The sequence below is a fragment of the Myotis nattereri genome (assembly GCF_964212035.1).
Source record: "Myotis nattereri genome assembly, chromosome: 17".
Lineage (NCBI taxonomy): Eukaryota > Metazoa > Chordata > Mammalia > Chiroptera > Vespertilionidae > Myotis > Myotis nattereri.
Window position 1 is genome coordinate 11327028 of NC_138092.1, and position 14928 is coordinate 11341955.

Consider the following 14928-nt stretch of genomic DNA (forward strand, 5'->3'; position numbering starts at 1 on the left):
CCCACACCCTTCCATGATAAAAAACACTCAACAAACTAGAAATAGAAGGAAATTACCTCAATATAAGGAAAAGCTCACAACATAAATAATGGTAAAAGACTGAAAGCTTTTCTTCTAAGATCGGAAACAAGGAAAGGATACCCACTACTATTCAACATAGTATATACTCTAAAGCAATAAGACAAGTAGCAGAAATAAAAGACAAAGAAGAAATGTAAAAAAGTAAAATTATCTCTGTTCACAGATAACATGATTTCAACTGTAGAATAACGATTCCCCCCCAAAAAAAACTGTTGTAACATAAATTTCAGCAAAGTTGCAGGATACAAAATCAATATACAAAAATCAGCTGCACTTGTATACATTTACAATGACCAATACTAAAATTAAATTTAAAAAATAAATCCCATTCATTATGGTATAAAGAAAGGATAAAGTACTTAGGGATAAAAATTTAACCAAGGAAATGAAAGACATATACTAAAACTATAAAACACTGCTTAAAAAGAAACCAAAGAAGATAAAAATAAGTGGAAAGATATCCTATGCTCATGGATTGGTTGGAAGACAATGTTATTTAAATGCTCATACTACTCAAAGCAGTGCTCGCTTCGGCAGCACATATACTAAAATTGGAACCATACTACTCAAAGCAACATACAGATTCAATGCAATCTTTATCAAAATCCCAGTGACATTTATTTTTATTTTTTTGCAGAATAGGAGGAAAAATCCTGAAATTGATGTGGAATCTCAAGAGCCAAAAAAATCTTGGGGTAGCGGGTGGGGGGGATAAATTTAGAGGTCTCACAATTCCTTTGTGCTGTTTTGTCCTGTGTTTTACTTCTATATATGCTATTAACCCCACATTACGTCCTTATTTTTGGCCTTGGCATGCCCCATACTTCTCACTACATGGCCCCAGGCCCAGCACTAGTGGCAGCCAGCCTAGGTTCATAGCTTGGTCTCTCCTGGGCACCTCCAAGCCCAGTACAAGTAACAGCCACCTGCAGATTGCTTTGTAGCTCATGCTGGGTGGCCCTGGGAAGGGCACAAATTGCAGCAGACCTTGGCCAGCACCACCCAGAAGATCCCAGAACCAGCACACCAGTAGACAGTTTCAGACCATGTCAAAGCACACCCAATCTCCTCCACCAGGGACACACTCAAAGGGCAGACTCAGAAGGCACCAGAACCCTGCTGAAGTACATCCTGCTCTGAGGGGTCGGCCCCTGCACAGCTGTTTCTCCATGGTAGGAGAGCAACAGCCCACACAGGGTTTTGGGGGAGGGGGCAGGGCCACACCTGAAGTGCCCAGCTCAGGTGATCGGGGAGGCTGTGCCACTGGACCCTACTGGACACCTACTTCATAAGGCCACTCTACCAAGCCCGGAGACGTAGCAGTTCTACCTAATACATAGAAACAAACACAGGGGGGCTGGGCTGCCAAAATGAGAAGACAAACACGTCCCAAATGAAAAAACAAACAAACAAAAAACAGCAAAACTCCAGGAATATAACTAAACAAAATGGAGACAAGCAATCTTCAGGGGTGGGCAAACTTTTTGACTCGAGGGCCACAATGGGTTCTTAAACTGGACCGGAGGGCCGGAACAAAAGCATGGATGGAGTGTTTGTGTGAACTAATATAAATTCAAAGTAAACATCATTACATAAAAGGGTACGGTCTTTTTTTTTTTTTAGTTTTATTCATTTCAAGCGCCCGCGGGCCGTAGTTTGCCCACGGCTGTACTAGATACACTTCAAGGTGTGTTTTTTACAAGGTGAAGGCAAGATCCTTCACCAGCAAAAAGGATACAAATCGCTGCACTGCAATACCCACTCTATTGCGGTGGTCTGGAACCGAACCTGCAATATCTCTGAGGTAGGCTTATAGAAGAGACACTGAAGCTCAAAGGGCACTAGCAGCTGACTAAGGCATTTCCCATGCCACCCCATGCACACTTCCTGAGTACCCCACAATACAGTTCTATTACTGAAGGGATCTGTGTACCTCTCGTCTCTGTGGCCTTAAAGGACCTAAGTAACAGAGTAACTAATATAGGAAATAAAGCAGAAGGAAGACACTCACCAAATGCAAACTGGAAAAACAGTGGCACCACTAATTAGTATACGGTAGATGGAAGGTCAAGATTCCATTTTTAACATACTGCCTTTGATTACCAAAGTAACCAAATGTTATTTAGTGGATACTGAATAAGACTGAGTACAAAGATTCCAAAAGTGTGTATTTGTGGGTCATTTCAATCAAAGTTGAAGCCATGGATAAACTCACCAAAGAAATAACCACATTAAAAAAAATAAAATAAAAAAATAAAGAGGAGAAAGAGAAAACATAATGTCTTATCAATTATGAACTGGGAAGAAGAGCATCTAAGATAGCAAAACAGAAACAACAGAAAAATGAGAAAGAGAAAGCTTCAAGAAACAGAGATATGAGGGAGATAAGTTCAGAGAAAAGGTTTCTGATCTTTCCAAGCAATGACTGATAACCTGCAACCTAAAATCAGTTTCATTATATAGGCAAGGCCTGAGTTGGAAGGCTGAGACAAAATGAACACTTAAAACAGATTTTAAAGATCCTAGAATTAGGGAACAAAAATGTAATTATAGTAGTAAAGTCATAAAAAGTATGAGAAGGGACATGTTCAAAGATCAGATGAAAGTTGAGGGAAAGAGAAGAAATTCCCCTTCTGTGATAGAAGCAAAAATTATGTAGGAACAATAATCAAAGAAAATTAAGATGAAAGTACATAAGGTAGTTTTTCTTCCTACTGATCACAGAATTTCTACCTTCTCTACAAAGTAGATGAAATCATTTGTGTAAAATGACAGGAAAAGAAAGTGCAAATTTAGGGGACTGCAGCTCTGAAACTAGTCAGGAGTGACAGTTCTTTCTGTCAAGTCTGCAAACACCAAAATGCAAATTAGCCCTAGATAAGAAACAGCCCAGTTATAAAAGACATAACACTTGATATTTTAACTATTTTCAATTGTATAATTTAATGGCACGAAGTATATTCACACTGTTGTGTAACCATCACCACTATCCATCTCCAGAACTTTACCCATTAGACAACTTCCCACTTCCTCCTCCTCCCAGGCCTGGTAAACACCATTCTATTGTCTGTCTCTACGAATTTGAGTATTCTAAGTGCCACATATAGATGGAATTATACAATATGGGTCCTTTTGGGTCTGGCTTCTTTCACTTAGCATGTTTTCAAGTAGCACATATCACAGTTTTATTCCTTTTCCAGGTTGTAAATGTGGTATATACCACATTTTCCTTAGCCATTTATCCATCAGTGAACACTGAGGTTGTTTCCATCTTTTAGCTATTGTGAATAACATTGAAAATAAAATCTGCTGTCCAAATATCTATTTGAGTCCCTGATATCAATTCTTTTCTGTATATTTCTAGAAGTGAAATTGCTGAATCATATAGCAACTGTTTAATTTTTTTAAGGAACCACCACATTGTTTTCCACAATGACTGCACTATTTTACCATTCCAACAGCTATGCACAAGAGTTCCAATTGCTACATATGCTTGGCAATATTTGTTATTTTCCAGGGTATTTAGTGTGTTTATTTATATGACAGCCATCCTAAAGAGTATGGTTTTCATTTGCATTTCCCTAATGATAGGTGATGTTGAATATCTTTTCATATATTTATGATCCACTTGTATATCTTCTTTGGAAAAATGTCTATTCAAGTCATTTGCTCATTTTTTTATTTGGGTTATTTGTTTTGGCCAAAGACTTATAAAGAGAGACATAAAGGAAGGCTTTCTACACTGCTAGATCTAGTTCCCTATTCAAGAGTAATTAGTATATGCCCTCTAGATCTTTTAGAAACTTAACCATGGAGAAGAGGACCTAACCAGAGTGCAAATTCAGTAGAAGAGAAAAGACTATCTTCATGAACAGACTGTTTCTTCATAAAGGACTTTCTACCTCATTTCAGATCTGTAATTCTCAATGTCTTTTTCTCTTGTGGCAAATTGCCCTATATTTCAGTGGTCACATTATTGGTAGTTTTATGTCTACTAATAAAGGCTATTTAATTTCATAAAGTGTTATAACAATTATGCTGTTATTATTGCTATGTGCTAATTAAGCACTATGCTTCACCTTATACGTAATATCTCATTTAACACTAAGTTCTGGTCTCCAACCCTAGCAGTTTCATCTTGAACACTGTTAGAGACATATGAAAAGTTTTCATCCTTTAGTCCTTCAACAGTTCATTATCAATGTCAAAAAGTCTTAAAGCTAGCCTTCAATAATGAACATTTTCTAAATTATACAATGCTGAACCTGATTTTGAATCCACAAAATCGAACATCTTTTCTTTCAACAACAAGTACATTTTATCCCAAACTAATAAAATTCAAAGATCATTTTTCTTCTACTCCCTTTTGCTTTTTAAAGGACAAACATTTTGTAAATATTTAGTAGATAGTTAGCTCTAAAGTAGTAATACTGATTTTCTTTTTTTTCTTAACATATGCATCCAAGTGAAAGCTGACCTTTTATCCTCTTGGAAAATTACATGTTTCTTCAAAATATGTTGACAATGCCAAACACATCTTTAAAACACTTTGGAAACTGTCTTCAGAGACAAATGATTTACAATCACTATTTCACTTAATCTTCACAAAATCCAGAAAAAGGGTACTATTAGCACCTCCATTTTACAAGTGAGCATACTGAGACTTAGAAAAGTTAACATGCCCACAGTAAATGGCAGAACTAAGCTTAGAACCAAGGTTTATCTGACTCTAAAGCTCTGGCTCTTAATTGTTTAGCTAATAAGTATCACTATAAATAATAAAATAAATATAATTTGATGATCTCATAATTTTATTTTTATGAAACTATATCAAAATTGGGGGGGAGGGATTGATTATTGGCACTACAACTAGCTGAAATCTGCCTACGAAAATAGATACTCAACAATGGATAGAAGACTTTTTAAATTAAATGCAAGTCCTGTTTTCAACTCTATCATACCATTTCCTCTCAGATTGGGCTCTTTGCCCAAAAGTACTCTAAAATTATAATTTCCTCGCAAAGAGCTTTAAAGAAAAAGAAGCTGAGATTTTTCTCCATCCTTCACCCCTGAAGCCTTTATTTTTATTAAAGGTCAATCATTACAAGAAAAATAGCCTAAATACTTCATCCACAAAAATTTTTTAAAAACCTACTATAAAAATAAACTACTATAGAAGTAATGCTACTGTATTTGTACAGGTATAAATACCCTTTGAAGCTCTAATTTTGCTCCTCAAAATCTAAGTAATAATCCAGAATGACAGACATATTTTTAATTTATGAATTTTATAAACTTTTTAAGGTAAAATCCTGTTCTTTTTCACAAAGCACCAAAATCATGTTCTTTTTTGATGCCAAAAAATGGCTATTTTCATATTAAATTTTAGAAATTTAGAAAAGTTTGAAATAATTTTTTCCTCCTTTAACTGCAAAAGATGATTCAAAGATGTACTATGGGCCCAGAAGAAAAGCAAAAACTGACACAAAGAGCATGTCCTTTGGGAAAGGGAGAGCTACTGTCAGGTCCGATAATTATTTCCAAAATACATAGCAGTTTAGAGAAGGCTATAACAATGAGAAATGACAATACAATACAAGACAAGATGAGGTGTAGGAAATAAACAGTTACATACAGCAACAAAGCTTCAAACACATCAAAAGAACACACGTGATAGTTTCTATGAACTAAAACTATGAACAGTTCTCTGAACTGTTTCTGTGTTTTTATTAATTAAAATTCATAAAAATAATATTAAGTAATCAAGAAAGCAAATGATCAGTCTCAGAACACTGCTCATGTGTCTTCATTTTGGAATGACTTCTATCAAAACTAGTTGGAGTTTTTTGTCCTTTGTTTTTTAATAAATTCTTATTGATTTCATAGAGGAAAGGGAAAAAGAGCTAGAAACATCCATGATGATAGAGAATCATTGATCGGTTGCCCCCTACACGCTACCCACTAGGGATGGAGCACACAACCCAGGCATGTGCCCTGACCCGGAATCGAACCATGACCTCCTGGTTCATAGGTCGACGCTCAACCACTGAAACACACCAGCTGGGCAAAAACTAATTGTTTTAAAAGTGTTTTTTAAATGTCCTAAAAGTATAATACTTAAAGTGGTTTACTTCGTTTATTTAGAAAATCCGTTATATGGTATACCATACTTCCCAATGATACTAAATATCTTTAAAATTTTCACCATATCACTAATTTGGCATGTTTTTCACAACATATTAGCATGAGTTTTATGAATATTAATTAATTAAAGCTGACTAATAAAGTACTGAGAGTGATTGTAAAGGAGGAAATTCCATTTTCTAATCATTGACCTGGAACTGGAATTCTGTTCTACTAGAAAAAAATAGATGGGAAAAAATCTTGAAAGTATATAATGAGAATAAAGAGCATAGAAAGAAATCTCAATCAACCAGGAAAAGAAAAATCATCAAAATACTTTCTTCTCAAAAGTTAATTATTATATACATTTTTAATTTCCACTGCTTAATTTGACACTTGTTTCTTATAATTCTTAGGAATTACATAAACCACAAATTTTATTCAGGGAAATCATTACTCTTGAAACTCTTTCTATGATCCAGATTTCACTGATTATAAAAATACTAGAGGCCTGGTGCATGAAATTCACGAACTTGGGGGGAGAGGTCCCTCAGCCTGGCCTGTGCTCTCTCACAGTCCGGGAGCCCTCAGGGGATGTCCTCAGGGGATGCTGGCAGTCGGACATCCTTAGTGCTGCCACAGAGGTAGGAGAGGCTCCCACCACTGCAGCTGCGCTTGCCAGCTGTGAGCCCGGCTCAGGGCTTCTGGCTGAGTGGCACTCCCCCTGTAGGAGCGAACTGACCACCAGGGGGAAGCTCCTATGTTGAGCGTTTACCCCCTGGTGGTCCGTGTGCGTCATAGCGACTGGTCGTTCCACCATTCGGTCGATTTGCATGTTAGCCTTTTATTATATAGGATTAGAGTAATCATTACAAAATGGTTACTGGTTGCTATTTCATTGCAAAATGACCAACTAAATTTATAGGTGCAACTTAATGTCTTTTAATATAGTGGGTAATTACATCAAAACTAATTCTAGAAATAAAAGTTATGTGACACACTGAAAAATGTAAATTACCAATTAATATCACTGAGACAAATACCTCATTTTATTTATTTAAAGCACAATAAAACTTAACAAGAGGGGCTAATATAAACACTAAAAAGGTTTAACACATGGCATTTAATATCTGGATGCGCTTCATTTTGCAATTCATCACACTGAGTCAGGTTTAAATTTATAAAGCAGCCTCAAAATGCCCCCTGAATTTTGTTTGTTTGTCTGCAGATGTATTTTTATGTTTGCAAGACAAGGTTAACTGTTCTACCTTTAAAAATAAGGCCTGAAATCTGATTTTATCATTAGTGGTGTCATTTGTCTTGGATTCTTTTGTTTTCTACATCTTTTTTATTTAAGAAAAGAAGAAACTGGGTCACCTGAAACATTTAGCGGTGAGAAAGTGAGGCTGGATATTAGGATAACAGTCAGGGTAACCAGAGTAAGCCAGGGAGAACATGAGGATAACAGTCCACTCTACATAGTCTCTACTACAGAATTTGTCCATACTTGCCCAATTTCTGAATCCAACTTAAAATAAAAAATGTATGTAAAGATATTACCCAGGGAAAGAAATTCAAACTGCCAGTGCCATAGTTTGGAAAAGAGTCGGTTCTCCTACCTATGAATAAAATGCTATTTAAAAATAAGGGCCCAGTTTAAAGTCTTGAAATACCATTTCTCACTAAAGGAAAGCAGGGCTTCTTAGAGAAATGGTTGGATCAGATCTGGGACAGAAAATGGACAAGATGAGACCTGCCTGTTTTATCACAACAGACAGCAAGGAAGCTGCCACAAGAGTCACACTGTCTCCTCAAGAGACTCCCACTGACCATAGATGGGACACTTTGAACTTCAACAATAGTATCTGTAATGGCTTAAAAATCCATCAAATATGTTTAAATCCAACAGCTCATGTTGGCATTTTTAAAAAATAAAAAATTGGTCCCATCTGGAGAAAAATAGGGAATTCATCTTTTATAAGCATAAACTGCTTACAATTCTGCTTAAAACTCTTTAATGACAGCACACCACACGACTGAATCCCTGCCCGCCTCTCTGACCTCATCTCCAACACTTTCTCCCATTCTGTAACCCACCCACAGTGGCCTCATTTCAATCCCTTCCACACACTAACCTTCCCCCCACCTCCTGGTCTTCTGACAGCTGTTACCTTTACCTGGAATACTCTTTCTGGCCACTCACACAGATAACCTCTCAATGTCAGGTCACAGCTGAAATATTACCTTTTCAGAGAAGCTTCCGTCAACTGCCCTATTGAGCAGGTTTCACCACTTTTCTCTATCAATACATGCTACGTCTAGCCTTCCTAGCTCAAGCTCCAATTAGACTGTGTGTTCCATGAGGGCAAAGATCCCATCTATCTCATTCAGCAATGTTCTCAGCACTGGCATTTGAAAGGCAGTTAATTATTAATTACTGAATATATGAATAAATGAGTAAAATGAATGATCTTAAGGCTGACAGTCAATTTCTGCCATGAGCAATGATCGTTGAGTAAAGAAAGTCAGTTTTTAGAAAGAAACAGGAGAATGGGGCAACCCTGCATAGACAGGAGAAATCCTGTGGCTCCAGAGAGAGTCAAGGAAACTAGCTGCCTACTATCTTTCATTTATGATTTCCTCAAATATAAAAAAGTTCACCATACTGGTCAGTGTGCTAAGTGGTTTGAGCATTGGCCCACTCACCAAATGGTTCACCAGGTTCGCTTCCCGGTCAAGGGCATGTACATGGGTTGAAGGTTCGATCTCCAGCCCTGATCAGGATGCATGTGCAACCAATCAATGTTTTTCTCTCAGATCGATGTCTCTCTCTCTCTTCCCTTCCCCCCTTTCTTCCCTCTCCCTCACTCCCTTCCTCTCTCTCTAAAAAAAAAAAAAAAAATCAATGGAAAAAATATCCTCAGGTGAGGATTAATAACAACAAAAAGTTTACCAAAACTACAAAAAAATAATTTTAACTTGCATTTCTTTACAATTATAGGACTAGGTTCCACAATATCAGAAAACCAAACATTCTAAAAATGAAAAGATGATCTGATCTGGACAGAGAATAGCATTCTATATATAGAATATAGAATTTAGAATATAGAAACTACCTTATTCTTGGAATCATTCAATAATTTTCCCCATTTTTATGCATGTGTGTTTGTATGAATCAGGATACTAATAGTTATATCAAGATATCTGAAATACCTGAAAAAATTTACTCAATTTCACCTCTTTACCAAGATGTCTGGTATCATATTAACAGCTTTCTATAATTCATACTTTGCTACAGAATCATTTTTCAAGATACATCCTTTGATGTACTTTAAGACATTCAAGGTCATCTGCAGCTAATAAGCAAACAATGAACTTATTTTTGATATTCATATATATCTGTGCATAATTTGTTACTTTTATTTATTTAACCTGAGACTCTATATTTAAAAAGCAGTTGTAATAAGATATCTCAATATAGAATCTTCCTTCTAAGAGATAAAAGCTTTTTAAGATTAGAATAATCCTAACATATGAGGCAATTCAAATACAATCACAACAAAAAAGAAGCTTGGGACAAATAAAAAAGAAAGTTTCTATCATTTAGTATAAATGTTCTCTTTAGAAGAAAAATCTAAAGACCTTTAGTAGTTATAGAGGGTGGAGCTGGTAGGGAGTCAGAAATTGAGGTCATCATAATTATAGTTGGATGTTTCCAGGGTGTGGGGTCATTCTACACCAGAAAGAAAATGTGCTTTTGCCTCATAACAATCTTTTCTTTTGTAAACTTTGTCAGACATCGTAGATAATCATTTTGCATTTTTCCAAACTTTAATTGACATATATAGTGTTCAAAATACAGTAGCTTTTATATGATAGTTGCCCCGGCCCCTTCACCTCCTCCTCTTTTAGAATCTGAAAGAATATCTCTAGTGTATGTATAGGTTGTTACAATTCCACCACTCGGGATTCCTTTGGCAATGCCATCAACAAGCTTTCAATATTAAATATCAAGATGGAGTTGGAAATGAAATCGATTTCCTGTCTCTACTACACACAAGAGTGTTTTTCTCAAACTGCAATCACAGCCCATTAATAGATCATGAAAATAATTTTGTGGATCATGACCAGCAGTTTCTCAATGAAACAGAACAGAAAATAGAAAAATATCAGAAACCACACACACAGTACATTTTATGAAACTTCTATTTAAAACTATATATATATATATATATATATATATATATCTGCACTGGGTCTCATTATCAATTTTTTTAAAATTTTTGAAAGTCATTAATATATGATGGTCTGAAGAGACAGTATCTCTAGTTCAACAGATGTCTTTGAAAGGAGAAATTTAAAATTCTCAGTGCTTTTTCCCCTTACAATCCAAACAAGAAGCACTCAATTTAAAATCTTTATTATTAAAGCTTTACTGATACATTTCTGGAATGGAACATTTAGATTACAACAGAAAAACAAATTTCAACCTAGCTGCCTATAATAATAAAAGCATAATATGCTAATTAGACCAGACATCCTTCCAGACAAAGCCAGGGCTGTGAGGGAAGCCCAGGTCCCAGGTGCCAGAGGGAAGCCAGTGCTGGCAGCCGGGGCAAGGAAGGCCTACTCTTGCACAAATTTCATGCATCGGGCCTCTAGTGTTTAATAAATGTTTACCTTTTTCTTTATATTTCTTCAGTACTAATATATGCCAAATCTCAGCCCCTTAAAGAACAGTGGATAAATGAATCATTGCCTAGGATTGACTGAAAACTAAGTTTATCTACTGTCTTCATGTGTAACTGACGTTTGCTCACCAGGAACTGTTCCAAATTTTATTGTCTGTCATACACTCTCTCTAACAAGGAAGGGCCAATTGAGTATTCCCATCTACAGGGTCTAAATCAACTCCAATGGAGTTGGTGCAATCCCAAGTTAACCAAGAAAATCCAAAGGCAGCATACGGTTTAGGGACCAAGTTGTTAACATTAGCAGAAAGATGCTGTTTGTGCAGTTCTTCTCCCTTGGACCACTTGCCTGCCTCTAAAGCTGGGAGCTTACCCCAGGGCCTCCTGCCTTCATCTTTTTAAGAGTTCTTAGAAACCTCTCTTGAGACGCTCTCTGATAATAAGCACACAAGAATTTCACTTTCTAACATTCCAAGGACACATGAATTAGGAATGTAGACATTAATATTAAGTCCACCCCTCTTCTCACTGCAATGTCTCAATGGTTTTCCTGATGCCCTACTTGTACTTACCTGGTTTGTTGCTTTGTCCCACTCAACTTAATTCCTGAGAGTTGGGAATTTCCTGCTGATTGTTTATCTCCATTCCTAATTTCTGGCCTAAGATTAGGGCCACTGATGCTATAGGCTGATATGGGCTCTTTATGCTGAGGAAAATATGAATACTTTCTACTTTATCCTTCTATACCTTCATCCCTTTACCACTGCTTTTTCATTCCATAACAATCTATCTTGTGGCTGATAATCCATTCATTCCTAGCAACACTTTCCCTTATGAAATGATTGATTTCCTAACTTCACTTTTCATTTATGTCAGTGGTTCTCAACCTTCTTAATGTCGCGACCCTTTAATGCAGTTCCTCATGTTGTGGTGACCCCCAATTTCATTGTTACCATTTAATCCTTATAGCAACCCTATTGAGTAGGTTAGATTACAGGCATTAATTCTATTTTATAGATGAGGACACTCAGAGAGTTTGCCCCATGGAAAGCTATGGTAGGAATAACTAACTGATAGTGAGTTTTTGTACTGTCCCTATTAATCATTACCTTCTAATGTGGGTCGTTCGTCGCGACCCACAGGTTGAGAACCGCTGTTTTAGAGTATAGCTAATCAGTAGAGAGAGCTACCACTCCAATTCAGAGTTGTTCAAGTTGGTGCTGGCTCAGGCCTTCCAAGACAAAAAAAGTTAAAAGAAAAAAAAAATGCTTCCAATTTTCTTCTATGGTATTAAAACTAAGTGCCCAATCAATACTAGAATTTAGATGCTTTACAAAATGTCAGGAAAGAATTTATCAAGGGCTCTGTCTGATAGGAGGTCTCTTTTGGAAACCTGTCCACAGCCCCCTTTTACACCTGAACAGATGGTTTCCAGGCCTCAAGGCTCAGGTGTCTACACACCCTGTTCACAATAGCTCACAAAGTCCCAACCTTTTAATTATTTCATGTTCTTGAATACACCATCTTTCATCTAAAGATCTCTAGGTATCAAAACACTCAAACTCTTAAATCTTCGTAACACTATCTAGGAGAGAAATCAGTAGCCTTGTTTTATAAACTAAAAGTAAAAGACGGAAGTTAAATATTTTATCCAACAGCAGTTAGCTGATTGATTCATTCTTGGGGAGAGGGAAATGCACATTATGAATTTAAATCAATGGATAACCTTGATTTAGCTTCCTAAGGTCATTTCAAATATTAGTCCAAACTACTGTGTACTCTTACACTTCCAATATATCAAAGATGAAATATGAATTAACAGTAAATACCAAAGCATCATTATTTTTACATGCTAAAAAAAAACCTATATGGGGGAGAGGTCCTAATTCAAGATTACTATCTTGCATCCATAAATACTTTGAACTTGAGGGGCAGGGGAGGAGCACCTGTCAGGGCAGCACATCCACGGTAAATTTTACAAACTGTGTGGCTATCAATATTTAATTCCTTGAACTGCAAATAAACAACCCGCTTCTCAAAAAAGGCAATACTATGAAAAACATTTGACCAGAAAGCCGACATGCCTGCCAGAAGCCCAATCATTTCTTAGTTTTACGTCTCCCTGGCTCCGTGAATCTGCCACGAGGAAGGAAAACTGCGCGCCCAGGAGCCCGGCCGCGGGGCGCCCGCGCTGCCCACCTCTGTCCACGAGCCAGGCCCGGCCGCCCGGGACCTGGAGGCTCCGCCCCCCTCGAGCCCCCGGGCCCCTAGGACAGACCAGGCCCGGCCCTCGGACCCCGCTCTCTACCGCCAGCGCGCCCGGCTCCCCGCCCCGAAGTCGCGGAGGGTGTCACGGAGCGGCCGGGCCTAGCGGCTCCCGCCCCGCACCGACGGCGCCGCCTCCCGCCGGCTCCCCGCTCCCCGCAGTCGTTACCTCTTGGGCGCCGGCGGCTGCTCCATGGCGGCCCGGGACACGAGGAGGGACCTGGTGGGCGGCGAAGGCCGGAGGGAGGAAAGGAGCCGGGGCGCCCGCTGGCCGAGCCCGGGGAACCGCAGAGGGAAACTCCAGGAACTCGGAACAACTTTCCCGTAACTCCACGGCGGATCCCCCTCCCGCCCCGGAGTGTGGCTCCTCCCGGCCCGCCCCGCCCCTCGGCCGCTGCGGTCCAGGGAGGGTGGGCGGAGCCGGCCGCGGTCCAGGGTTGGTGGGCGGGGCCTGCCGCGGTCCAGAGTTGGTGGGCTGGGCCTACCGCGGTCCAGGATTGGTGGGCGGAGCCGGCCGCGTCCCAGGGTTGGTGGGCGGAGCCTGCCGCGGTCCAGGATTGGTGGGCGGAGCCGGCCGCGGTCCAGAGTTGATGGGCGGAGCCTGCCACAGTCAGGCCAAGCTGAGCAAAGCCGGGCGTTGGGTAGGGTAGGCGGAGTCGGGGGTCGAGGGCGGGGCCGGCCTTACTGCAGGGGGGAGGTGGGGGAGAATAGGAATGGGTGCTGAAAGAGCGAGAGGGCAAGGCCTCCTCAGGACTAGCCTCTCTATGCCAAGGGTGCTTTCCTTTGAGCTGGCGCTCCTCATTTGCCTTCCTTTTTTTTTTTTTTTGCCCCAATACAATTTGATTCATTTCTCTGGATTTCCCAAGGATACATCCCAAGCATCTTGTGCATGTGTTTGAAGTACTTCTAACTGCCCACGCTTCCCTCTCTAACTCTGTTTATAATTATTAGTTATGTTTTCTCCCGGCCATTTGACATTTGTAGCTACAGTACTAGGGATGCTTCTGGAAATTCTTGTTTGATTTGATTGTGGACAAGCTCCTCATTACATTTCACGATAATTATGTCTAATTACAAAGAAAATAATGACTGCGGTGACAACGCTCAGTGCACAGGATTCAGTGCACTGTGGTCTTGCTCATCAGGGTAACCTGGCAAACTAGACAATTCCGCTGCATTAAAAAGTATTCAAGAAACGTTTGTTTCCTTCTCTCTTGCCACCCCCTCTCTCCAACCTGTTCCATTGTCATTTGACCCCTTCATCCATCCCTATTGTGTGTATACCATTACCTTAAATTCTGTCTACAGATATCTTTCTTATAACCACACATAGCTGCTATGTAACAACTTTAGTTTTGACAGAAATTGTCAAGATGTAATGTCATGTAGTTTTTGGAGACTAGCACAGCCTCCTTTGCAATTGGAATTGGCCATGTGGCTAAATTCTGATTAATAATGTGTAAGCATAAATGTTTGTGGCACTTCTTGAGAATCTTCCTTAAGAAACAGCTGATAAGTTTTATTAGCTAGTTCTCAATAGCTTAAAGCAGCAATTATTTTATTCTCATGTGTCTCTGGGGGCTGCTGTGTTCTACATTCATTCACATGGGGCCAGGATGAAGCAAATGTGGAACTCAATTGTTTTCCAAATTAGATATACACGGCTTAAAAGTCCTGAAGCAATTTTTGGATCTTTAGTCTCCTGTTTCATTGCCTCTGCTTTTTCCATTGTATTTCCCTGGCCAATTCCCCCTCTACTAGATAAAAC

At 39.0% G+C, this 14928-nt stretch overlaps 1 protein-coding gene across 1 annotated transcript in view; it reads right to left on the minus strand.

Annotated features, from left to right (window-relative positions):
• The window catches only part of STK3 (serine/threonine kinase 3), a 214054-nt gene extending 200497 nt beyond the window's left edge, over window positions 1-13557 (minus strand). Inside the window, exon 1 of the mRNA XM_081111112.1 lies at window positions 13330-13557. Coding sequence (XP_080967238.1) covers window positions 13330-13355 — 26 coding nt within the window. The 5' untranslated portion in view covers window positions 13356-13557. The remainder of the gene's footprint in view (window positions 1-13329) is intronic.
• Window positions 13558-14928: the final 1371 nt, after the last annotated feature.